This window comes from Ambystoma mexicanum, chromosome 1p (genome assembly GCF_040938575.1).
Source record: "Ambystoma mexicanum isolate Mex_15411 chromosome 1p, UKY_AmexF1_1, whole genome shotgun sequence".
Lineage (NCBI taxonomy): Eukaryota > Metazoa > Chordata > Amphibia > Caudata > Ambystomatidae > Ambystoma > Ambystoma mexicanum.
Genome location: NC_090921.1, coordinates 1,082,905,064 through 1,082,930,587, shown reverse-complemented (window position 1 = coordinate 1,082,930,587; position 25,524 = coordinate 1,082,905,064). Strand labels below are relative to the sequence as shown.

General features: G+C 49.0%; 1 protein-coding gene across 9 annotated transcripts in view; it reads right to left on the bottom strand.

Annotated features, from left to right (window-relative positions):
• The window catches only part of METTL25B (methyltransferase like 25B), a 278,862-nt gene that overhangs the window by 188,139 nt on the left and 65,199 nt on the right, over positions 1 to 25,524 (bottom strand). For 5 of the 9 annotated variants that reach the window (XM_069604626.1, XM_069604622.1, XM_069604619.1 and 2 more), the window contains one exon: positions 22,992 to 23,113. The exons of the other annotated variants lie outside the window; for them this stretch is intronic. In XM_069604626.1, coding sequence (XP_069460727.1) covers positions 22,992 to 23,113 — 122 coding nt within the window. The remainder of the gene's footprint in view (positions 1 to 22,991; positions 23,114 to 25,524) is intronic. 9 annotated transcript variants of the gene reach the window in all.

Here is a 25,524-nt window from a genome sequence, read left to right as displayed (position 1 = left end):
TCGTAGATCAAAGACTTTCGACTCTACAGGGATTTTGCTCGACTTTCTGTATGACCACTTTGACCTAAGTTGCCAGCTCTCCTACGACCTTCTGGTTCCTGTAGTTTCATTAACACTGGATTGACCAGAGTCTCTCGAGTTAGCACCCATTTGGTGCCAGTTCCCTCTGCAGCTGGTCTCCCCTCAACACTTTTAACAGTTCATTGAACTTGGTTCTAATTTGCCACTTTATGATTCTCATTTCACACAGCCTGGTTCTTATCAGCTCTCCTCTCGCACACCGCAAGGAGAGACTCCTCTCTCTCCTTCTCCCAACACATCTCCCTCACTTCTCTCTCCTGCCGCTTCCACCTCTTCAACACTTGCAAATCCGTCCCTCCCTCACTTTCCACGCTACTAAACTCTTAATCTCCTCCCTTATCTTCTCCCGCCTCTTCTACTGCTCTTCCTTACTCTTTGGACTTCCTACTTCTTACCTTGCCCCTCTTAAATCCATCTACCACTCTGCTGTTCGCACCCTGTCTCCTTACCTCCCGTGATTCCATCTCTTCCTCTCTCTACTACCTTGGCTAGCTTCCTTTTCACTCCCAACTTAAATTTCAATTTCTCTGTCTTGTCTTCAAATCTCTCCATGGTCTTGCCACCCCATATCTCTCCTCCATTCTCTCCTTCTACTCCCCCTCCCGTCCCCTTCGGTCCACTGACCATTTCCTTCTCACTTCACCCCCTGCCCCCCTGTGCCTCCTCCCGTTTTCGCTCCTTCCAGCTCTTCGCTCCTCTACACTGGAACTCCCTTCCTCTTGCCATCCGTTCTTCCCCCACCTTCACTTCTTTCCGCACTTCCCTTAAATCTCTCCTTCTCCATCCTCCTCCTTGAATCCCCTTCCCCCTTTTACTTCCCCCTTCTGGTCTCTTCCCTTACTCTCTCCCCTCCTCTCCACTACCCCCCTCTTCTACCCTCCCTTTCCCCCTCCTGCCCTCCTCCTTCACTCCCCACTAACCTGTCCCATCTGCCTTCCTCCCTCCCCTTCAGTTAATTGCTCTTTCCACTGTTTTGTTGTTTGATTGATTCATATTGTAATGCTTAAACAGTTTTACCGTTTGTATGTATTATGCTGTTCTATGTACAGCGCTTTGGCATAAGGTGCTTTATAAATCAATAAAAATACAAATACACCGGCTGTGAGGAACCGCTGGGCTTTTGGCTTCGCTCGAGTCAAGGCCAGTACCATGGTCGCGGGAGCTTCCCTCCCTCCTGCTCATCAGCGTAGGCTTGCTCCATGTACTGTTGACATCTGCTGCAAGACACTTGTGCTATTGTTTGCGGCCTTATATCCTCTTCCACAAAGGTTCCACGGGCCTGGGACGACAAGGTCGCCTCTCTCCTCGCCACCCTCGCGATTCCCGTCACCTTTCTTCTTCTTTTGAACTGCTATGCCTGGTTAGCTGTGCCGTCGTGCTCTATGCTGTGCTTGTACTGTGCTCTCTCGCTCCACCTTTTATCCCTGTGGCGAAGGGAAAGGGCCGTAAGGTGTGTGCGATTCTGATCAATTGCCTGACTTTGCCTGACCCTTGTACTGGGACATGTCAGGTAAGCGGCTCTGGTGTTAGTCCATTCTCTGGTGAGTCGTGTGAAAGTGTTTGTGTCTGAAAAGAGGGGCGGGGCAGTGGTCTTGAAAGTCCTTTGTGGTAGGATGGGGAAAGGTGTTAAAGGAAGGGGGGGATACCGCGTCTCACCTGTCAGGGTCCCACTCCCCGAGGACCCCCCATCCAGGTGATCCTCCCTCACTGGTCCACCCCCAGGAACTGGATCCAATAGCGCTGGCCGTGTCCTGGCCACCTGGATGACAGATCCCCGGGAACCAACTAGGGTGTTCGAACGTAAACGTCTGAAGTATTTAAAGTGATTCTGGTGTAAATATAATAAATATTAACTTTTTATATAATTATAAGAGTAAGTGCTTCTTTGTTGTGCCTGTCTAGCTAATATTCCTCTTAGGATAAGCCTGACTGCTCTGCCACTCTACCAAGGTCCTAAACTGGTAAAGACTGATACCAAGAGTTGGGGGATGTACAAACCACTGGAATAGCTTGCTAAAGTCTTACTACCAATAGTACTTTAGGAAAACGTCCCCTTTTTTAAATAAGCCACTTTTAGTTTACTTTATTTGTGTAGTGTGAAACAAAAGTCCTGAGGCATTGAGCCGATTGAACAGGACAGACGACAGGCAACAAAATTGATCAATCAAATAAAAAGCACTATTCAGGTGGTACAGGGAATTAGGAGAACAAGACAGTTTTCAGCCCTCAATTAAACATCGCTAGAGAGGCACATGTTCTCCGGTCTGGCGGCAGCACATTCCAGATTTTGGGAGCTGCATGTGGGAAATATCCTTGGGCCACGCCAGAGTCGATGGCCCTATGTATTTCCAAGAGGCAGGCATTGTTATATCTTAAGGCTCTTCGGACTGGTAGCCACGAGATACATTTTGATAGATACTTGGGCCCCTGCCCGTGTAGGAATTCATGCGTAATGCAATGCACACTAAAAGAGATCCTGCTACCAACAGGGAGCCAATGTAAAGCTTTCCTGGCCGCAGACATGGTCTGATCTATGCAGTCCCTCCACAATGTGAAAGGCATTATTCTGGATGACCAGCAGGCGGGTGAGTTCACCCATGGCAATGCCTAGCAATAGCCTGGAACCATGATCAAGTTTTGCCCCTATGTTGGCACGGGCGATAGTAGCACAATTAGTGGCACTCAAAAAGGGGTGAAGCTGAGCAAGCAGTATCAAATGGTATGAGGTACCGGAAACAAGACTTAACTTGGCTTTAATGGTAAGCTTTTGGTCCAAGGTGACTCCAAGATGCTTAACCTTGGAGTAGGTACTAATGGCACAAACTGCAACATTAAAGAGTCTATATTCAGGGCTTAGCTTACGCAATTGTGGAGAAGTGCCTATAAGCTCTGTTTTGGAGCCATTAAGCACAACCTTATTAGCTCTGATCCACATTTGAATCAGACCGTAAGTAGAGTTCCGGGTGGTGGAGTCAATGATGTAATTTCCACTGAGAGGAACAAGGCATTGAGTGTCATCTGCGTATGGGCAGAGATTATGCCTGCTTCATCCAGTTGTTTAAACAAAGGGTGCATAAAGATGTTTAATAATGTGGGCAACACGCATGAGCCCTGTGGAACCCCACACGTTACAATAAACTCTTCTGCCCTAGCCTCCATAAAGAAGACTGTGGAGTTACGATTTGTAAGAAAGGATTTCAAACACCCGTTAGCTGATGAAGAGAATGAGTTGTGCTACATAGTCTATCAACCAATTTGGTGTGATCCACTAAATCGAAAGCTGCGGATAGATCCAGTAGCACTGGGGCTGTGTTCCCCTTCTGAAAGATCTTAAATATGTCGGTTTTCAGATCAGGTAGAGTAGATTCAGTGCTACAAGCACATCTGAACCCAGATTGTTTCTGTACTAGGATGTCATGCTCTGGAAGGAACTCCTCAATTTGTACATGTGCCACTTTGTCAAGTATTTTTAGTAAGTAGGGAACATTGGTAATAGGCCGGTAATTACATGGCACACTGGGATCGCAGGAAGGGTTTGAGTGTTTTTTTTCATCAAGGGAGAAATCCATGCCTGTTTGATATCCATCAGTACACAATTTTCCCTAAATGAGGCATTCACACATTTAGTAATCGGAGGAACTAACTGTGGGGCTCATGACTTGACTGTGATTGCAGGAAAGATGTCCCCTTTGCAGTTTGTGGGCTTAAGCTTCCTTAAGACCTCTGCCAAGTCATGCTCAGTCATTAAGTGAAACTTAAATTCAGGACAGGGTACATTAATGCTTGGGGGCACTATATTATTTTGACCTTGGTCTCATGCAGCACATTTAGCAGTAATGTGTGTCCGGATGTTTTTTAGCTTATCCGTTACGACATCTTGGATAGTCATGCACCACTTGTAATCTTTGATCACCTGCGAAGGAAGGTGACAGGGATGCTGCAGCTCTTTGAGGATTCTAAAAAAGCTCCTTAGAGTTGGAAGCTGCTCCTGCAATTCTGTGATCATAAAAACTATTTTTATTTGTAATGTTTTACGGTATCCTTTACAATTACAATACACAAAATCCATCGGTAAAGATACAATCATGATCACATATTACGAATACACAATAGAAAAAGAATGCCAAAACAATTTTCATAAAATACATTGCCAAATACAAAACATAAAACATTGCCTTGGTCCCTCGGGATAGTAAGAATGGAAAAATACATTTTATTTACCGACAGTAGCAGCGATTTCTTAATTTAAGAATCTCCCACAAGCAGAGAAGAGTCTGTATAAAGATCTAGAGATTTAATAAAGCCTGCCACTGCCAGTCCTTCTGTGGTATTACCAATTGATAGACATCTGGACTAAATATAGTCTTCTTCCCCTGCAATATCCCATTTAGCAAATTTCTCTTTCTCTCTCTCTCGGTCTGTCTCTCTATATATATATATATATATATATATATATATATATGATACATTACTCACCGTAATCGTATTTCTGATGCTTGCATCTGCTTAGATTCACATGCTGTGCATAGGCCGACATCTAGTGGAAGCTGCGGAGTATTACAGTTTGTTTTTCGAAACTCGAAAATGGGCGTCGACACAGGCGTGCCAGTAATCCTATCCCTAGTGTGACGTCCACTGTACCCAAGATCCCTCACGCGTCTAGGATCCTCAGATTGTATTTTTTCTGACATGAGGAAGCATGAGGAGTAGCGCGAGTACAGATAATCCAAGCAGATAGACAGAAAGGTAAGACTACAAGCAATCATGCGCCTTCTCTCGGAGGGGAGGAAGGGTGGGTCGCATGTGAATCTAAGCAGATAAAAGCATCAGAAATACGATTACGGTGAGTAATGTATCCCTTCTGAGGCTTGTGGAATCTGCTTAGATCACATGCTGTGCATAGATTAGCGAGCAGTACCCGAAGAAGGAGGTAGGATGTGAGAAGGGTCATGAGCAAACAGGTGTCTTAGAACCGCTTGTCCCACTTGTGTATCTGTCTTGGAATGAGTGTCAATGCAGTAATGCTGAGTAAAAGTGTGAATAGAGCTCCAAGTAGCTGCTTTGCAAATGGTGTCGAGGGGAACATTTGCAATGAAAGCCAGAGTGGCCCCAATGCCTCTAGTAGAATGGGCCCTTGGCGTAAAAGGCAGAGTTTTTTCAGAAAGAGAGTAACACAGCTGTATACAGTTGATAATCCACTTCGAGATCGCGCCCTTAGAGACGCGATCCCCCTCTCTGCCTGTAGCTACGGAGACAAACAGTTGATCTGTTTTCCTTAGCGGTCTGGTTTTATTCACATAGTAGAGGACCGCCCTACGCACATCAAGGGTGTGTAGTTTCACCTCAGCTGAGCTTTGCGGGTTCTGGAAGAAAGCCGGAAGCTCGATGGACTGGTTTACATGGAATTTAGATATATATTTAGGTGAGAACCTAGGGTGTGTGCGTAAAACCAGTTTGTCTTTGTGGATAGTAAAGAAAGGATCCTGCACTGACAGAGCCTGAATTTCACTGACCCTTCTTATAGAGGTAATGGCTACTAAGAAGGCCGTTTTATAAGTCAGGTGTTTGAGACTACTTTTATGCATGGGTTCGAAAGGGGGGCCCATGAGCTTAGCTAGCACCACATTGAGGTCCCATCCTGGCGGTGGGTTCGAAATAGGAGGGTGAAGTCTCTTTACTCCTTCCATGAAGGCTTTAACTACTGGTACTTTCCACCACAATACTTTGTTATGGGATGTGGTGTAAGCCGAGAGGGCTGCCAGGTGTACTTTCAGAGAGTTAAAAACCAAACCTGCGTCCAGCAGGTGGAGCATGTATGTTACAACGTTGGAAGGAGTGCAATCAACTGGGTTGATTTGTTTATTCTGGCACCAAATAACGAATCTCTTCCACTTGTCAAAATAACAGTGCCTTGTGTTTGGTTTCCTGGATTCTTTTAGGATGTCCATACACCTCTGTGGTAAATTGAGATGGCCAAACTCTATCACCTCAGGAGCCATGCTGCCAGGTTCATTGAGTTGGGTTCCTGGTGCACTGTTTGACCTTGTTGCTGGGACAGTAGGTTGTACCAGGCTGGGAGTTTGATGGGCTCGCACACCGCCATCCTGCGTAGGTGTGGAAACCATGGTTGTCTCGCCCACATGGGAGCAACTAGGATGAGCGTCATCGATTCCTTGTTCATCTTGTACACCACCTTCCTGGAGAGGAGTTGGTGGAAAAGCATACGCAAACATCCCTGACCAGTTCATCCACAGGGCGTTCCCTTGGGAGTCTGGCTGGGGGAACCTGGATGCAAATCCTGGGCATTGTTTGTTTTCGCTTGTGGCGAATAGGTCTATAGTGGGGAAACCCCACAGAGAAGAGATCTTCTACGATATCTCTGTGAAGGACCCATTCGTGTTCCTCTGGGAGGGAGTCTCTGCTTAGGGCATCCGCTAGGGAATTGAGCTCCCCTGGAACATGTTGTGATGACAGGAAGATGTTCCGTCTGAGTGCCCATATCCAGATTTTCTGGGCAAGCTTGGACAGATTTGGCGAACGAGTCCCTCCTTGTTTGTTCAGATAGAACATGGCTGTCGTGCTGTCCGTCCGGATCTGCACTGACAAGTTTAGCAGATGGGGCTCGAACGCCCGAAGCGCTCGGAATACTGCCAGAAGCTCTAGCAGGTTGATGTGGTTCTTGGCTACTGAGTGAGACCAGAGACCCTGAGCTGTGTGGTGGAGATGGTGAGCTCCCCACCCAGTCAGGCATGCATCTGTAGTCACCACTGCCTGTACTTCGGGATCGTAAAAGGGTTTTCCCCTTGCGAGATTCCCTCTTGTCCACCAGTGTAAGCTCTGTACGAGTGTTGGCGAAACGACCACTAGATCGTCCCACTGACCACTTGCCTGAGACCACTGTTTCGTCAACCATTCCTGCATGGGACGCATGCGCAGACGCGCGTGGGGGACCAGGTAAATGCATGACGCCATCATGCCCAGTAACCGCATTGCTTTGCGTACCGTTATTTGTTGACCTGACTGATAATGTGGAATTTGCAGTAGTATATTCCGAATTCTCTCTTCCGAAGGGAAGGTCAACCCTTTCTGAGAATCTAGGATTGCTCCTAGGAACTGTTTTGAGGTGCTTGGCACCAGACTTGACTTCTTCTCGTTGATAGAGAAGCCTAATTCGTGGAGGAGGTCGATAGTCCTCTGAATGTTTGACCTGCAAATTCCTGGGGTTTCCCCCGTTATGAGCCAGTCGTCCAGATAAGGGTACACTGGGATTGCCTCCCTGCGTAGGTGTGCAGCTGCCACCGCCAGTACCTTGGTGAATACCCTTGGTGCTGAAGCTATCCCGAAGGGCAGTACCTTGAATTGGTAGTGGCGACTGTCCACCTTGAAGCGCAAGTATTTTCTGTGGGCTGGGAGCATGGAAATATGAAAATAAGCATCTTTCATATCCAAGGTTGCCATGTAATCCCCCTTTTTTAGGAGGGGGATTACCTCTTGTAGCGTGGTCATACGGAATTTTTGGGGCTTGACATACTTGTTGGCAGGCCGTAAGTCCAATACTGGGCGCATTGTTAAATCTTTCTTTGGCACAAGGAAGTAAGTTGAATAGATACCCTTGTTTACCTGGTGTCCTGGGACGAGTTCTATCGCGTCCTTTTCTAGCAGAATGGCGATCTCCTCGAGAAGGATCTTCTGATGTTCTAAGGAGTGTACTCTTTGTCGTGGAGGGTGGTTCCGGGGACGCTGCAGTAATTCTATACAACATCCTGTGGACACTGTTGACAGCACCCATCTGTCTGAGGTGATCCCTTCCCAAGCCTGGGTGAAGTTGGAAATGCGTCCCCCTACTGGGGTTGCGTGAGAAGGGACCCTGAACTGAGCGTCACTGCTTTGGTGGAGGCGTGCCACCTCCCTTGTTGGGGCTGCCTCTGCCTCTTCCACGACCTCTCTTGTTACCCCAGCCGTAACTCTGGGTAGACTGCTGGTTGTTGTTCCATTGTGTACCCTGTCCTTGGGCATAGTTGCCTCTTTGCGAATTTTGGCCGCGTGGGCGACGAAAATTACTGTTCCCCCTCTGGTTAGGGGGTTTGTTGGTAAGCTGGCCAAGGGATTTGAGAGTCTCGTACTCGTCCTTGGCATTCTTAAGTGCGTCTTCGACCGCTTTCCCAAACAATAGATCGGGTTCCACCGGCTTGTCTATTAATGAAGCCTGGGTTTCTGTTTTGAACCCCGACTGCCGTAACCACGCATGTCTCTTGATAACAGTACCTTCTGCTATCAATCTTCCTGCGTTGTCCGCGGCGTCGAAAGTTGCTTTTAATATGCAACCAGACACGGCTCTCCCTTCTGCTGAGATCCGAGCCAACTGGCCCTTTAACGGTTCAGGAGCAGAGGCTATGAGCGCCGCGACCTCTTCCCATTGATGGCAGTTGTAACTTGCCAACAGGGTGGTGGAGTTTGCAATCCTTGCTTGGTAGGCGGACGTTGAGGCTACCTTCCTGCCAAACCCGTACAGTCTTTTGCTCTCCTTGTCGGGAGGAGCTTCTGATGACGATAAGGGTGTCCCAGCCCTCTTCCGAGTGTTGGTAACCACTAGGGAGTCTGGTTTAAGCTGTCCTCTTATATAAAGAGGGTCAGACTGGGCTGCCCGAAAAAGTTTTTCGACTCTGGGGTTGACGGCTCTGGTGAGGTTAGGATTCACCAGGGATGGATCTATTCTACGTTGGATGGATTGAAGGATAGGGATGGTCTGAGCGACCGGCCTCCTCTCTCCCACCAACTCTTCTGCGAAGTCCCTTTCCTCCTGTACACCATGGGTGTCGATGTGAAAATGTTCTGCCGCGCGAGCGAGAACTTCATTAAGGAGGGGCTGGTTATCAACTGGCGAGTCGGTAACTGGGGCTTCGCTTTCTACCGGGGAATCTACTCTGTAAATTTCCTGCTCGTCTTCTACCTCCTCCAGGTCCTCATCATCCGCATAGTATTCAGTCCCGGTTTGTTCCTCCATAATTGTAAACTCCTGGTCCCCTTCAGGGAAAGGCTGTCCTTGGTATCTGGGGTGTGGAGTAGAGTATGGAGTAGAGTAGAGTAAGGCTGCACCTCGAAGTGTTCAGGTCTTTCGAACCGGGCCTTTTTACTTAGGGGGATAGGATCAGAGGAGCCTGAGGGTGTGGCCCCTTGAGGGTCATACGAAAGGAAATGTTCTGGGTTTTTGTCATAAAAATCAGCTAAGGAAGACATCCTTGACATGACCCTGTCTATGTCTTCACTGGACCATTCTTTGGAACAGGGTATGGCTTTAGTAGGCAACTTAGAGGACTTATCAAGGGTAGCCTTGCTGGATGTTGATGTCCCAGTAGATTTATGTTTGTCTGTCTGCTTAGGGTGGAAGGATGGTCTTACAGGAGTGGAAGGCTGTGCTTTCCGCTGTTTCCCCCCCTCCCCGTGCGTGGAAAAATGTTTTCCCTGCCCCTTGGAGGCCCCAGAGACTTTCGACGCCTGGCGTCGAGGGTCGGGAGAGGTACCTTGTTTCGAGCGTGGGGCCTCGCTGGTGTTAACTGCGGCCTCGGTCTCCTGGAGCGCGGCCTGGGGGTGGAAGTCGTCTTCGTCTTCCGACGATCGAACTTCCGTTAATCTAGGGAGCGAGGCACTCTTGGCAAGAGTGGATGATTGCCTTGCGTCATGCGGCGATCTCGATCGAGAGCGCCCAGAGGACACCGAGTCGGACCGTTCTATCTGTGCCTCTTTCCGAGAAGTCGAAGTCGTCGAGGTTCGGTTGGACTTAGTGTGCTTAGTGTGTGTAGGGTGTGTAGCGCTTGCGTCGCCGGGGGTCTTCCCCATAGCCGCCCTGCCGGACAACCTTCCGAGGTCGGGGACCTGCGCTCGGCAGTCTTTCGACGCCGTAATGCCCTCGCCGTCCGAAAGTACGGCGTCGCTGCCATCGCTGAAGGCGCCCTCCGCTGCCATGGCCGCCTGCCTGGCGTGGTGGGCCCAACGCTTTGTCGAACGGTCCTTAAGTGTCTTAGGCTTAAACCTACTACACGCTCTGCAGTTCGCTTCGGGGTGGTCCCTCGGCAAGCAGAGATTGCACGTGGCGTGCCTGTCGACCCAAGGGTATTTGCGGTTGCACTTGGGGCAGAATTGGAAAGGGGTACCCTCCATACGCACCTTGAGGCAGCGGGCTGGTAAGTGTAGGAAATATATAAGGTGTACCTATATACCAAGAGTGAAGAGTATGTACCACCCCCCACTCTCCCTACTTGCAGGGCCGAGGCCAGCGGCCTACTAGGCCCGGGCCGAGGCCAGCGGCCTTCCGAGGCCCAGATCCGTCGTGCAGCAGCCGACGGTCGATGTCTTCTCCAGCCGTCGTCGAGTGTCGACGTTGGGGTGGGGAAGGATGTCAATAAATAATTTTAACTTCAATAATTAGCAAAAGTATGGCTAAGGCCAGGGAACTCCGCAAGATGCTTCCGACCAGTATGGCGGAAAAAAACAATCTGAGGATCCTAGACGCGTGAGGGATCTTGGGTACAGTGGACGTCACACTAGGGATAGGATTACTGGCACGCCTGTGTCGACGCCCATTTTCGAGTTTCGAAAAACAAACTGTAATACTCCGCAGCTTCCACTAGATGTCGGCCTATGCACAGCATGTGATCTAAGCAGATTCCACAAGCCTCAGAAATATATATATATATATATAAAAAATACTTCTTTTTGCCTGGAGCTGAATACATTCAAGGAATAGATGATGGCTAGTTTCTAGTACCCCTATCTTATGACAAAATCTACACAGAGTGTGTGTGTCCTCAACCAGCTTCCTTCTCTTAATTACTTCTTTTCTTGGCAGAATGTTCCACCTTAATTTAAGGAGGAGATTGATCGTAACGGTTAGGGAACTGTGTCATCATAAACAGAAGCGACCCCCTTTTTCTATGTACATATTTTAAATGAGAAAGAGGCATAGCTGTGAAATTTCTGTATTGCATTAATCCAATTGTTATCATAAAGAAGCTTTTTAACTTTCTCTGGATTATTCACAAGCGTCTCCCTATCATTAGGCGGATCTCGTAGGGTTTGATCACAGGAATCTCTAAACGCACTTAAGTATTTGTTCCTTGTAGTGCATCCCCGAATTAAGACCAATTTCCCTTGGTCCTCATAGAGGGTTTCGCTTAAGGGGTCGAATAGGGTACGAAATAGGGCTATCATCCGCCACAGATATCTCATTTTCAGATTCAAGAGGCCCAATTCAAATCGAATTGCCGCCATTGGAATAAAATCACTCCTTCAATAGACTCCCAGAAGTTCTGCAATTCCAGAAAGAGAAGCTCCACACCATATATCAATTTTGGAACACATTTCCCTTCATAAAAGTCAACTGCTGGTTTTAATGAAAATTGTTCACATTTCCGGTACAAGTTCACTATTTGGGCTGTCAAGGGCCGGGCCTTCTGTTTTAAAAAGGTACGAAGCCCAGAGTTTGATGGTTGCGCCATTATAGGAAAACCTAAGTACAGAATTTATTGCACCCTTTCAATAGGTTGAGCTCCTATAGTCCAGGTACATTTTTTATTTCCTTCTTTCCTTTTGAAGAACCAAAATGCGGGTCTTCCTAGGATACATTTTTAACCCATTAATTTCTGCAAATTCAGCGAATTTATCAATCAATCGCTGCAGTCCAACCCTGGTTTGGTCAAAAAGTAGGAAATCGTCGGCATATGCCAACCACGATATCCTTATTTCCCCCAACTTTCCACTTACAAGGCCTGCCTCTTCCATGTACTCACCCACATCTGCAACATTGAGGTTAAAAAGGCAGAGTGCCAAAGAGCAACCCTGCCTTACTCCTACAAAAGTTCTAATTCTTCTGAACAGATTTCCCTCTGGATTCAAGCGGACATGTATCCCGGAATTTTCGTACATTGCCATGATTAACTTTAGCAGGCCATTGGTGATACCCCATTTGGCAGGTTAAGCCCAAAGGCGCAACCTAATTACAGAATCAAATGCAGTTGCTAAGTCGATGGAGGCGACATATACATTCCCACCAGATTTTCCCCAGGCTGAGACTTGGAGGGCTCTCATAACCAGCCCATTAAGGTTTGTTGAATGCCCTTGTCAAAACCCAGTCTGGTATTTATTTAAAATATATGTCTTTGCCATCCATCCATTGACATGTTATAAGGAACAAGTTACTTACCTGTAACTGTTTTCCAGCATGGTTTCTGGCATGGATTCACATGCTCATGAATATTCCCCGACGTCAGGCTGGGAATCCTCGGTAAAGAAAAAATCAGTATCAGTTTCGTTTCTGATCTGTCTTTCTTAGTAGTAACCAATCACTGATCTCTGGGTCATACTGCCCCCAGCCAAGGACTGCACTCTCCCTAAGCCCCGCCTCTGGCAGCCATCCTCAGATTTGGTAGCACGACCAAGTGGCAGTATGACCAAGTGAAGAGCCGCAGAGGGGTAGGTGGGAGGGTTCGCATGTGAATCCATGCCAGACCCCATGCTGGAGAAGGAACAAGTTACTTACCTGTAAGTAACTTGTTCCTTCTCCAGCATGGGGTCTGGCATGGATTCACATGCTCATGAATAAAGAATACATAGCAGTATACACATGCACAACCATGGGAGGTGGCAAAGGCTCAACATTAAGCAATTCTTACCTCCTCACCAGGCTCACCTTAGGCGAACAGGTTGTGCAGCACTGCTTGGCCGACCCTGGACTCTTCCCTGGAGTCCCGATCGATGCAGTAGAATCTTGTGAAGGTGTGCGTCGACCTCCACGTAGCAGCCCTGCAGATGTCCAGCAGGGGCACACCAGACAGGAATGCCGTGGTAGCAGCGATCGCTCTGGTCGAATGGGCTCTCGGACGGCCGGGCAGCGGTCGGTTTGCCAACCGGTGACAGTGCATGATGCAGCCGGAGAGCCATCTGGAAATGGAAGTCTTCGAGAGAGCCTTCCCTTGATTCACAGACCCAAAGTTCACAAACAGGTGTGACGTCTTCCAAAAACTCTTTGTGCGGTCCACGAAGAACTTCAGCGCTCTAGCTACATCCAGCAAGTGCAAAGTCCTCTCGGCCGGGGGCGAAGGCGACGGGAAGAAAACTGGTAACAACAAGGGCTTGTTGAGGTGGAAGTCCAACGGCACCTTGGGCATAAAGGAGGGGTGCGTCCTAAGCACCACCCTCGTGTCATGAAAAGTCAAGTATGGAGGCTTGCAAGATAGGGCCTGGATGTCTCCCACTCGTCGTGCAGAGGTGATGGCCACGAGGAAAGCTGTCTTCCATGACAGGAACTTCAAAGTCGCCGAATGCATAGGCTCGAATGGGGCCCCCATGAGCCTGGTCAGCACCACATTAAGCTCCCACGCCGGGGCAGGAGCCTTCACCGGTGGGAATGATCGGAATAATCCCTTCATGAATTCCTTCACCAGGCGATGAGACCACAAGGATGCCCGTCCCGTAGTCCTGGTATATCGGGAGATGGCAGCCAGATGTATTTTGATGGAGGCGTGAGCCAGTCCAGCTTTGGCCAGCGACAGTAGGTACGGCAGTACTTGAGGGGCCGTAATCTGCAGAGGGTTAATCTTCTGTGCACAGCACCAGACAGAGAACCTCTTCCATTTATGACCGTAACACTTGCGAGTTGAGGACGCCCTGGCTTTTGCAAGAACCTCTCTGCAATCAGCCGGTATATTATACCCTCCAAACGCTAGTGCCGCAGGAGCCAGGCCTGCAAGTTCAGCGACTGTGGGTCGTGATGAAGATTGGCGCCTCCTTCCCTGGAGAGGAGATCCGCGTCCGCCGGCAGCTTGACTGGTGGGGACGTTGACAAGTCCAGAAGGTCCGGGAACCAGATCTGCCTCGGCCACTCCGGTGCGACGAGGATCATCCTGCACCTGGACCTCTTGAGCTGGTTGATGAGGCGGAGCAGCAACGGGAACGCGTATAGGAACAGGCCGTCCCAGGGGAACGAGAAAGCATCGCCCATGCTCCTCGGGTGCGGGAACCTGCTTGCGAACCTCTGGCACTTGGAGTTTGTCGCCGTCGCGAACAGGTCGATCTGGGGTTTGCCCCATCGTTGGAAGAGCCGATCCACTTGATCCTGTCGCAGTTCCCACTCGTGGCACAAGCGCAGCTCCCTGCTGAGTGAGTCGGCAATGGTGTTTTTTTATTCCTGCCAAATGGAAGGGAACCAGAAACATCCCCTGGGCGACGGCCCAGTGCCACAGATCCTGGGCCTCCTTGGATAGGGCTGGGGATCTGGTGCCCCCCTGCTTCCGTATGTAGAAGATCGTGGTGGTGTTGTCGGTGAAGATCCTCACCACTTTGTCCCTGAGGGACGGAAGGAACGACTTGAGCGCCCAGAACACTGCTCCGAGCTCCAGGATGTTGATGTGGAGAGACCTCTCCTCCGGGAGCCAAAGGCCTCTTGCGTGGAGACCTCCGGTGTGGGCCCCCCAACCCTCGAGAGAGGCGTCCGTCGTCACCGTCTCCTGAAATGCCGGGGTTTGAAAGTCCGTGCCTGTAGTGAGGTGAGTCCGGGTGCCCCACTATAGGATCGCACGATGGAACTCCTCGTCGAGAGGGATCCTGTCCTTGAAGCAGCCCGTCGCCTGAAACCAGCGGGCGTCGAGGAACTCCTGTAGCGGACGCATCCGAAGTCTGCACAGGGGTACAAGGTAGATGCATGAGGACATCATCCCGAGAAGGGACTGGATGGACCTCACCCTGGCCATGTCCGTGGCTAACAGGCGCTGCACCTTGCCCAGGATGGTCTTGGTCCTCTCCTCTGAAGGGGAGGCCAATTGCCCCACTGTATCGAGCTTCGCTCCCAGAAACAGTGCTACTTGCGATGGAACCAGGTGGGATTTGGGGTAGTTGATGGCGAACCCCAGCTCCTTGAGCAACCAGACAGTCCTCGCCGTATGTTCGACGGCGAGTTCCCTTGTCCTTGCCCGGATTAGCCAGTCGTCCAGGTAGGGGTAGACGTGGACCCGCTGCAGGCACAGCCGCGCCGCCACTGGTGCCAGGCACTTGGTGAAAACCCTGGGTGCCGACTTTAATCCGAACGGTAGGGCTCTGAATTGGTAGTGGCGTCCCTGAACCACGAACCTGAGGAACTTCCTGTGCCTTTTTAGAATGGGGATGTGGAAGTAAGCATCCTCCAGGTCCAACGACGATAGGAAGTCACCTTCCTCCAGCTGTCCCAGCACGTGCTGGAGGGTGACCATCCTGAATTTCTGCGCCTTGATGTACTTAAACCAATGCAGGTCCAGGATGGGGCGCCAACCGCCTGTCTTCTTTCTGATGAGGAAGTACCTTGAGTACACTCTGGAGCCCCGGAGCCTCCTGGGGACGAGCTCGATGGCACCTTTCTTGAGCATCGCCTTTACATCCAACAGCAGTTGGGGGGACGTGATTCTCCTTCCTGTTCACGGGAGGAATGCGAGGGCACTTCTTTTGGAATTCCAGCGAGTGCCCGTTGGCCAGGGTGTCCAACACCCAACGATCGGTGGAGATGGACTCCCACACTATGACGAACTTCGTCAGCCGGCCTCCCACCGGGGTGCTTCGGCGGGGGCCTGACAACCCGGCCGGGTCAGTCTTGCTTGGAGGCGGCCTTGCCGCCTTGGCCTCCTTGGCGACGACGGCGGGATCCCCCTTGCTTGCCGCAACCTCTGTAGGCCTCCTGGGAAGAGGAGCGGGCCGCCTGGCGGTAAGTGGAGGAGCCACCGCTGGATCCTTTGGAGGCACCCTGTCTGCCTCCGGAGCTCCGAAAGGGCCGTCGCTGTTGAAGCACCCCAAGGGCCCGGACCGTCTCCGAGTCGGTCTTGATGGCCTGTAGAGACTCGTCCACCGCCTTACCAAAAAGGTTGTTGCCGTCGAACGGCATGTCCAACACCATGGTCTGGATGTCCTGGCGAAAGTCTGTCGCCTTGAGCCATCTTCGTCGCCAGAGGCAAACTCCGTTGCCCAGTTGGCGAAAACCAGTATCGGCAATGTCCGTTGCCACCGTTATGGCGTGTTCCGATGCCACCTCGCCTTCCTGCAGAATTTCTAGGGCCTCCGCCCTTTTGTCATCAGGCAGGAAGTCTAGCAGGGGAGCTATCTTGAACCAGAGCTCCCTGTCGTAGCGGGCCACGATCGCTAAGGCATTGGCCGCCTTAATCGTCGCCGACGACGACGAGATGACTCGTCGTCCCATAGAGTCCAGCTTCTTGTCCTCGCTGTCCGGCGGGGAAGTGGAAGCCGCTGCACCCGCTGCCTTCTTCTTAGCCGCTGCCGAGACGACAAAGTCCGGCGTGGGCTGGGCCCTGAGGCACAAGGGGGCGGCATCGGGGACTCGGTACTTCTTCTCGTACCTGTCCCTCTTGGCTGGTGTCGTGGAAGGGTTCTTGAGGACAGCAAGCCCCTCATCCCAGGTGTCGTCGAGTAAAGACCGTCTTCCTCTTGGCCTCTCGTCGTTGGTACAGAACCCCTCCTTTTTCTGTTCTTCAGGGAAGAGCTGGAAGAGCGCGGATGCCCTGGTTATCATGGCGTGGAAAGAGCCAATTTCGTCGGCTGGAGACGCCCGCGGGGAGGATGGGGGGGGGGGGATTTGATGACGGGATGTCCGCTGTGTCATCGACCGTCCCCGTCGCTGTATCTGTCGCCGTATCCTCTCTAGGGTCCGGCGAGGGGGATGAGGGGTCCACCGGTCTCGCAGGCACGAAGGGCGGAGCAGGGTGGACTCTCCTCCGTTTGTTCGGAGGGCTTCCCGACAGGCCTGGTTCTGGATCCTCCGTCGGGGTCCGTGGTAATCTCGTCCTTATCTCAGTGCATGAGGATTGGATTGCCAACAAAATGGCCGCCAAGCTATCCTGGGGCTCGGGCAATGGCTGCGACGGACGGGATGGCCACTCCACTGGGCCCTGTTCGTCGTCGTCGTTGCTATCTTCGATCACATCAGCAGGGACCGCCCCCTGGGATCGAACCTTCTCGAACCTCTCGTTGAGGCCTATGAACCTCTCGTTGAGGCCTAAGGACCTTTCGTTGAGGCCCTTCTCGGTTTCCACCAGTTCCTCCGCAGAGGCCGATTCCAAGTCTGTAATGGCCACCAGCCACCCCCCCCCCCCCCCTTTTTCTGCCAGGGGCTTCACAGGGGTCTTAGCGATGGGCTGGAAAGAGGATTCCCTCCGCGGTGGCAGGGATACTCTGGTCCCAGAGGGCGTTTCCACAGGCATAGTCTCAGCCGGCTCCGCCAGGGTCGCAGCAACCACTTCGGTAGAGGCCTTTGCCGGGTGGATCAAAGCCCTCACCACCTTAGGTGCGTCCTGGGCCTTCGCCTTGGGGGGAGGGTCAGCGCCTCGCTCCCCCTTCGAGATCGACCGGCTCTGCTCCAGCGGCCTACCCGGGATCTCGGACTTCCTCTTCCCCGAACCAGAGCGCTGGCTCGTGGTTGAACGTGCCGGGGAAGTAGCGCCCTGCCTGGCAACCGAAGAGCCCCACCTTTCGGCACTCCCGGTGCCCGCAGACTCGCGGTGCTTGGCCTTCTGTTGGGCCCCCGTCGCCGGGGCGCCCACACAGGACTTAGAAGCCCGCTCGGACTTCTTCTTCGCCTTCTCACCTGCTGTGCCCTTCTCCAGCCAGGCGGCGAGGCAGGAACGACAATCTTGTTTGGTCCGTTCCGAAAGGTTCTTGCAGAACGCAGTCTTTCTCCATGTGCGTCTTGTCCTCATGAAGGCAGTAGAGACATTGCGAATGCTCGTCCTCCTTGAAAACGTTCTGTAGTCCGCATCCAGGGCAGCACCTGAACAGCTTGGATCCGGGCGTCGAGCTTCCCTTGTCCTGGGCCATGTCCGTTGAGGTAGGCCGCAGATCTTCCGGAATCCTCCAAGAAGTGTAAACGCAATGAAAACTTCACCCTTGAGGGGCGTAGAAGAATTCCGAAACGGGTCCCCGTTATCGGAAGTAGAAACAGTGGACCTTGAGGCTCGATTAAACTGACAAATTGAGAAAATCTCCTGAAAAAGTGTGAAAACGCAGCAAAAAAAACTTGAGAGCTAAACACGAGGACTCCCAACACTTGAGCGTACAGTAAAAATCTGAGGATGGCTGCCAGAGGCGGGGTTTAGGGAGAGGGCAGTCATTGGCTGAGGGCAGTATGACCCAGAGATCAGTGATTGGTTACTACTAAGAAAGACAGATCAGAAACGAAACTGATACTGATTTTTTCTTTACCGAGGATTCCCAGCCTGACGACGGGGAATATTCATGAGCATGTGAATCCATGCCAGACCCCATGCTGGAGAAAAGAAGCGACACAAATAGTTTACAATCAGCGTCTATCATTGCTATTGGCCTGTAATTCTTTGCTGCATTCCGTTTGCCTCGCTTAAAGATGGGTACTATGTGGGCTGTTTGCCAACTAGATGGTATCGTACTACTTTTTATAATGCTTCTAGACAGCTTAGTAAGAATTTGGGCCCAAGCTGCTGGCATTGCTTTCTGTGTATTATTGGTCAGTCAATTAGGTCCCGCAGCATGCAAAATCTTGGCCGTTTTGATTAGTTTCAGAATCTCCAGTATTAGATTCCAGGGTCCCATCTTGTCCTTTCCTCACAATCCCCACTAAGTTTTATTTGGCAACCATCCACCCAGTCCCCATATAACTCAGAAAAGAAGCGAACCCATTGTTACTCTGAAACAACATTCAATTGGCCTATCATCAGCAGAATATCGTGACGATTAATAAGTTCTCCAAAAGCCCTTAAATCTCTTTTCACCAGAACACCTAGCATCATTTGTGCCTCTTTTTGCAGCATAACAGCTTTTTTAGAAATGCAGAAATTCTTGTATTCCTGCCTGATGCTTTTAATCCTAGAGTTATTTTCTAATTGACCACCGTTAGATTTGCGTACCTCTCCAAGCATCCAAGGCATATGAGATTTTTCTTTAGCCAAACTCTCATCATAGGTGTGCATGTGCTTTTTTTTGGGACACCCCCCCCCCCCCCTTTCTTAGTTTATGTTGCTCCCTTTCAAACAGATCACTCAGAAAGGTATCAAACTCTGCAGCATTAAATATTTCCTGTTTCCAAAACAGGAGGTACTATTCAAGATGTCTGCTAATTCGCCATTAAAGGTTTCAATGTTACACGGTGACCATCTAATTGCTCTACCTTGTCCCAGGGTTTTCAGATTGGTTCCACCTCCTTTCAGTATCATATTAACCGGCAAAAAAAATGCAACTTTGAGCGTACTGTGATCACTCCATATATAGGGGTTCACAGGAATACCAAGTGATAATTTCACGAGACCCTCATCGACAAAGATATAATCAATCATGGATAAGCTCGTTCCCCTCTGCCACGTTGGTGGAGTGGGCACAATCGTATCTCGTATTCCATACCAGACCCACAGATTCAAGAGAGAGATTCCACAATCTACCCCAGTGGAATTTCTGTCACCTATCTGATCATTCTAACATTTCCTCTCCTAAATTCTTATAGTCCATATCAGAGGAGCTACAGTAGTTTGAATTTAGGTCTCCAGCTAAGATCACTTTACCGTATTTAGTGGTGGATTTCTAATCTAATACTATTTCCGTAATCTTTTCCAGGAATACCTCGAGTGGTGCTAGCCCCAAATGCCAATAAACATTAATCAGTAGGATATCCACTAGTCCGTCCAGAGAGGACACTTTAACCGCCAAAATCCCCAACGGGAGTCCAGAGATCACCGATGTGGAAAGACCCAGAGTAGACTTAAGTGCAATAATAAGGCCTGCAGATGGCCTACCTCCCTTGCTATGCTTTGCCAGTTATGAAATTATTTCAAAGCCATCTACAAATGGATCCACTAGAAGCCATGTTTCTTGTAGAAAAATGCAGTTATTATCCTTCAACATTAGCGCTGGATCGGTATTCATAAATAAATGAATATTCCCCCTGGAGTTCCATGAGATACACTTCAAATAAACAGTTTGTGACTGCTCAGCCACTGATATAAACTCCTCATGGTATCCTCAATTCCACAGGGCTGAAGTAATGTGGGCCCAGTCTTGCAATTCTCTAAATTACCTTCTAGGGAGATGCCTCTGTTGTTCCCGATTATTTCTTTCTGGTCGAAAATCCATTGTCAAGTTACCATTGTACTCTGTATCTTTTTGTCCCTTCATTTATTTCAAAGCCCAGCTCAATCAGCCCTTCAGTTCCCCCCCCCCCCCCATTACCAAATTTCAAAAACATTTTTTTGCTTCAGATATTGCTTTTTTATGTGCTTTAACTGCAAGGGAATAGATATTATCCTCAATAGATTTCTTGTTTTCCCCATTGCCTCAAGGCTTTATTCTTGTTTTTCTTTAACATTATGGATGTCAACTGAATACCACTTTTTTATCGGGCTGTTGTTTCAGCAGGTGTGATTTCACCGGGGCCATGCTGTCAACAGTCTTTTCAAGTGTATTTTGGTATGCAACTGCCAAATCCTCTGCTGAATACAGGTTTGGCAGCTTGTCGATAAAAAATTAAATGAACAGCACCAAAGCAGAAGGTGTACGCTTGCAAAGGTGTCTGTATGAGACCAAACAATTCTCCTTTACAATTTTTGTAGAGGTTGGTATGGACATACTCCCTTACAGAACATGGGAGTCAGATCATGGGCATTGATTATTTTCTATGTGCCTTGAACAGTCTTGCAAAAGACGTGAGTAACTACTCTATTTGTTCTCGTCAGTGGTCCATACCAGTTTTGTGGCAAAGAATCAGTGCACGGAAGGCATGTTGGTCATCAACATGGGTGGTAAGGGTCTTTCCTGGTCCGATACAAATTTAAAGCAGGGAAACAGACATAATTCGGGAAAGTGTATGGAAGATCCAGGTATGAGTTTAAGTAGCAACTGTGTATGGAACCTGAATTATTTTTCTTGTCTCAGCAATTAAATGTGGTCGTACACAGACGACCTCACCAAGATATTATGAACCAAAAGCAATAATTTAGGGAAGAGATCAGGTGGATGTTTAGAGACACTCAGACTAGAATCAGCAAAGAAACTAAAGTTGTGGTATACAAAATTGATTGGGGATACACAACATGAAGGGTTTAACTCTTTAATGGGAAAATGTTTTCTTTGTAATGGAGAAACACGATTCCGTGAAGTTTTTATCTCTGGTAAATAATTTTAGCATGAAATCAGACACATACCAGCTTCACTCGTTTGGGAGAGTATTTGCATCAGCTCTACTGGGGGCGACTTCTCCCACACCTCTGGATACATTGGTTAGTCAACATTCGACCTGGAAAGGGCAATTTAATTTGAAATCTTCTAATGCTCTGCCTGGGAGAGGGGGACTGGCCAGTATTGTTTTTAAAACTGGCTACAGACCTTTGGGCTTCTCTGTTATGTCAACTGTTCTTTAACATAATCCAAATGAAAACGCGGCCACCGACTTGGACAGAATCACATTTGATGAAAATCTTGAAGAGTCCCACGAAAATCCACGAAACTACCGTTTTATTGCCTTGCTAGACTGTTCTAGTGTTTTTTGCACCCTCCTTTTGAAGACGTTAAGGTCCGTCCTGGGCCTGGACTCTTAGTATTCTTCCCCTTGAACAGATTGGTTTCAACAATCTATGTCCACCTTTCACAATAGCTTCATAATGTATTAGTTAGAAAAGCGTAACGACCAGGGAAACCCCTTTAAACTTGGCTTTTCTTGACTTTACATCCTCTTTGATCGCTGTGATAGACACCTCCTGTGGAAGAAATTGGTTACTTGGAGAGGGCGGGGGTGGGAATATACGATGGTCGGCTAAAGCTCCTAATCTTACTTAATTCAGAGATGCAGGCAAGGGTTAGGTTAGATGTACAAGGGTCCTCTACTAATCCCATTGGGACCTGCAGAGGGTTAAAACATGGGTGCGTTCTTGCGCCTCTGTGGATCAACTCTATCATAGCCAATGTACGTGAAGTGTTATGTAGGATAAATAACACTCCTATGGGAAGTCGTCATATTTCTTATGTGGCCTATGCAGAGGACATAGCCCTATCTGACCACACACCCATAAAGCCAGGAAGGATCAAAGTGACCCTGAATCAGAAGAGGCAATTTGCTGTCAAAGCCGGTTGGGTTCATTGCAGATTTCAGAGGGTAGGCTTTACATGGACACCAAGCCAATACATTTTTTTTTTTAAATCACTGAGTCGGAACCTGGGACAACTCCCTAAAGCCCCGGAAACCAGAGAAATGTTTACAACCATAGCCATGAGGACCCGGTGAGAGCAGAGTTTGAATGGCTCACAGAACACCTGAGCCCGGTAGACTCATTAAAATCTAATCAAGGAAGGACCATGCAAAGGAAGAGAAAACTAAGCCTGCAACAACCCAGGAACAAACCAGGCCAACCGCATGCACAAAGCCGGAGAAGATTGCCCTTGCATGAGGGGTTTAATGAATTACTGCAGTCTGACAATCAACTCAGGGCAGACGGGGAAGAAATCGACTCATCTGAGAGTCAAGTGACTATTCCAGGAAGGCCAGCGGCCTCAATCACTAGTCTATGCAAAGGGACCCTAGGATCCACAGGCGCAAAGAACTGACTCAATATCATTTACATGCAGGAATGTTTCCCCAATAGCATGGATCCTGTCAATTGGGCTATGTGAACATAGGACTCTGGTCCTACCGAAAATCAAACTTGGATCCTATGAACATTCCTCCTACCGGTTTGGTTTGACCCTTAAAAGTTTAACAGCAAAGCATCCTTTTTTTCCAGTTATATCCACCCACCCCGCCTCCAGCCCCTGTAGTTTTGGACTTAATAGAAATGTGCTGTTGAAAAGGTATGCATGTCTCAGACTGCCTGTTGATTAGCTGGTCTGTGAAACCCTATATGCATGGGCATGCACACCACCTTCCATACCTGATGCTTTTGGTCTGCTCTTGATACATCAAGAGTGCAGCTAACATCGGGGAGGGGAGATCATTCAGTGCCATCTGCCAGAGAGGGGGCAACTTCTTCCACAAACCATCAGTGAAAAATTCCTTAAAAGAGAGAGAAGAAACCGTCATTCTTGAAGCACCCGACTAATGTATGATTGAATGGTCTGTAGAGTGTTGTAACATGTCTCCCAACCATCACCCTGAACCACTCTCTCTGCTTTGATAACTAAAATGAAATAAATTCAAAACATGTTTTTCTCATTGAAGCTACTCATGAATCTGTCCTGATAAACACATTTCATAGGTGGGGATAAATGATGTAGGGAATACCTGATTATCGCCAAGTCCAATACAGATCACAGGTTAAGCTAACAGCAAGTCCATTTCAAAGAACAAAATTGAATACACATGACCTATAGAATACTGCGGTTAATTGGCAGTTGCAATATAGTAGTGGATCTCTCGTCCATTTCACATCAGCAGCATAAAAGGGGAGTTCATTCTCAATAGACCGTTGTTGTTAGCATGCTTAGGAAAAGTGTATCTTCACATAAGAGAGATGACCCTTTGAGAAGTTGGATTGAATGTTACATGCAGTTCAGTCTACAGAGCGGGATCCTAGAACGCTGATCCGCGTGAACCCTTTCCCTAAGCATGCTAACAAAGACCAATCTGCTTGGTTTGAAATACTATGCCAACCTGCTAGCCAATAAGACACTTGGGGCCTCATTACGAGTCACCCGGTATGGAAATAACGGTGGCGTTAAACCCGCCACCACCGTTGTTCCCATACCGGGTGATCTCGAGTCCTGCAGGTGGAGGTGTCATTCCTGCCAGGTCTGACCTGGCGGGTTTAACACCGCCCGACAGCAGGCGGACGTGGAAACACCGGCACCATCACGAGATGCTGCCGGTATTTCCCTGGTCCCCATTCCCATGGAGTCCTATGGGACTCCATGGGAATGGAGATTTACAGAATTCCGCCTCCGGAATTCCCGGGTCACCGGGGTTGTAATGCCCCGGTAATTCTGGGAATCACGGAGACGGAATGGTAGTACGAGTCTGGCGGTAACCGAGCCCGAAAAACCGGCAGGTTACCGCCAGACTCTTAATGAGGTCCTATAACTTTGTCCAATTCCTCCTGATGATCCACACAAAGTGGTGAAACACGTGTAGAGGACTTTTTATTTTTAGGACTTTTCTTTCATTTTGTTTGAGAACTCTCATATTGAGGACTTTTCTATCAACCTGTTTGAAAACTAACATTCCATTTTTGGAGAATCTACATACTGTTTGAATATTATGAATCATTATGGACCATGAGGAATTGACTATTGTGGATCAACATTACATTCCAAGAAGTACTATTATTATTTACATTTTTTCTTGATAAACAGCAAATCTGTAAAATCCAAATTAAGCTTTAGAATTATTTCTTCAAGGAACATGCCACAAACCCAATGTGAAAAATAACCTTGTGCTTGAGTAGAATGTTCTGGGACAGTCTGGATAGCCCTAGAGACACACAGAGGCCTCATAGCTGCACCCAGACCTAATAAGGAGGTGGTACAGGCCTTCCTAGGAATGGCTGCGTTTTACAGCAAATTCAATAGAAATTTTGCGGCGTTAGGTCACCATATGCACAGACTACTTAAAGACACAGAGTTCTCGTGGGACAGTCATTGCAAGGAGGAAGGGATTTGCAGGGCCCCCAATATGGGAAGTTATGACAGAAGGGCCGCTATTGTCACAGTAGACGCTAGCATAAACAGTTTCTATCACAAAAGATTTACAGGGAAGAGAGAGTGATTCGCCACGCTTCTTAATCAGTATCAGAAGTGGAGCCCAGATCGTTGGTAAAGGAGAGAGAACTTTTGGCATGACATTTAGTTTATTTTTATTTTATTGGGCATTTGTAAGGCGCTTATACATCAAGAAAATTGTGTTTCAAAGCACACAGAGGGCAAAGGGAAAGGAGCAGGGGAAGACAGCAATACAATGGAATATGCAAATAACAAAAAAGAGCAGTCCTACTAGGCCTTGCGAACATTGGGATCGTGCAAGTACAGAGGAAGAGAAGGGAAAGGGGTTAGTGCTAGAGTATCCACAGAGGGTTGAAGTGCCAGGGAGACAGTTGCAAGGCAAAAAGTAAGTGCAAGAGTTGGTTGAGAAGGCAAACAGGAGCATGCCAGGCAGCGACCAATGGATAGAGGGGGGTCACTAGCTTATACAATAAGTGCAGGCCTGTGGGGCAGCACAGACTAGGTGGTGCCCGAGGGCAAGTGCTGGGGGAGGGCGGGTGCTGCGGCCAATCCGGCAGAAGCCAGGCCATCAATCACAGCTACTGTGGGGTTTAGCATTGGAGGGAGAGAGGGCAGGAGGAGGAGAGTCTTGAGGTGTTTGCGGAACATGGAGTTGATCCGGCTCAAGACAGAGAGAAAGAGGGAGGCTGTTCCAGAGGAGGGTGCCAGCTGAGGAAAGGGATCGGCCGCGTGCTCTCTGCTTAGAGAAAT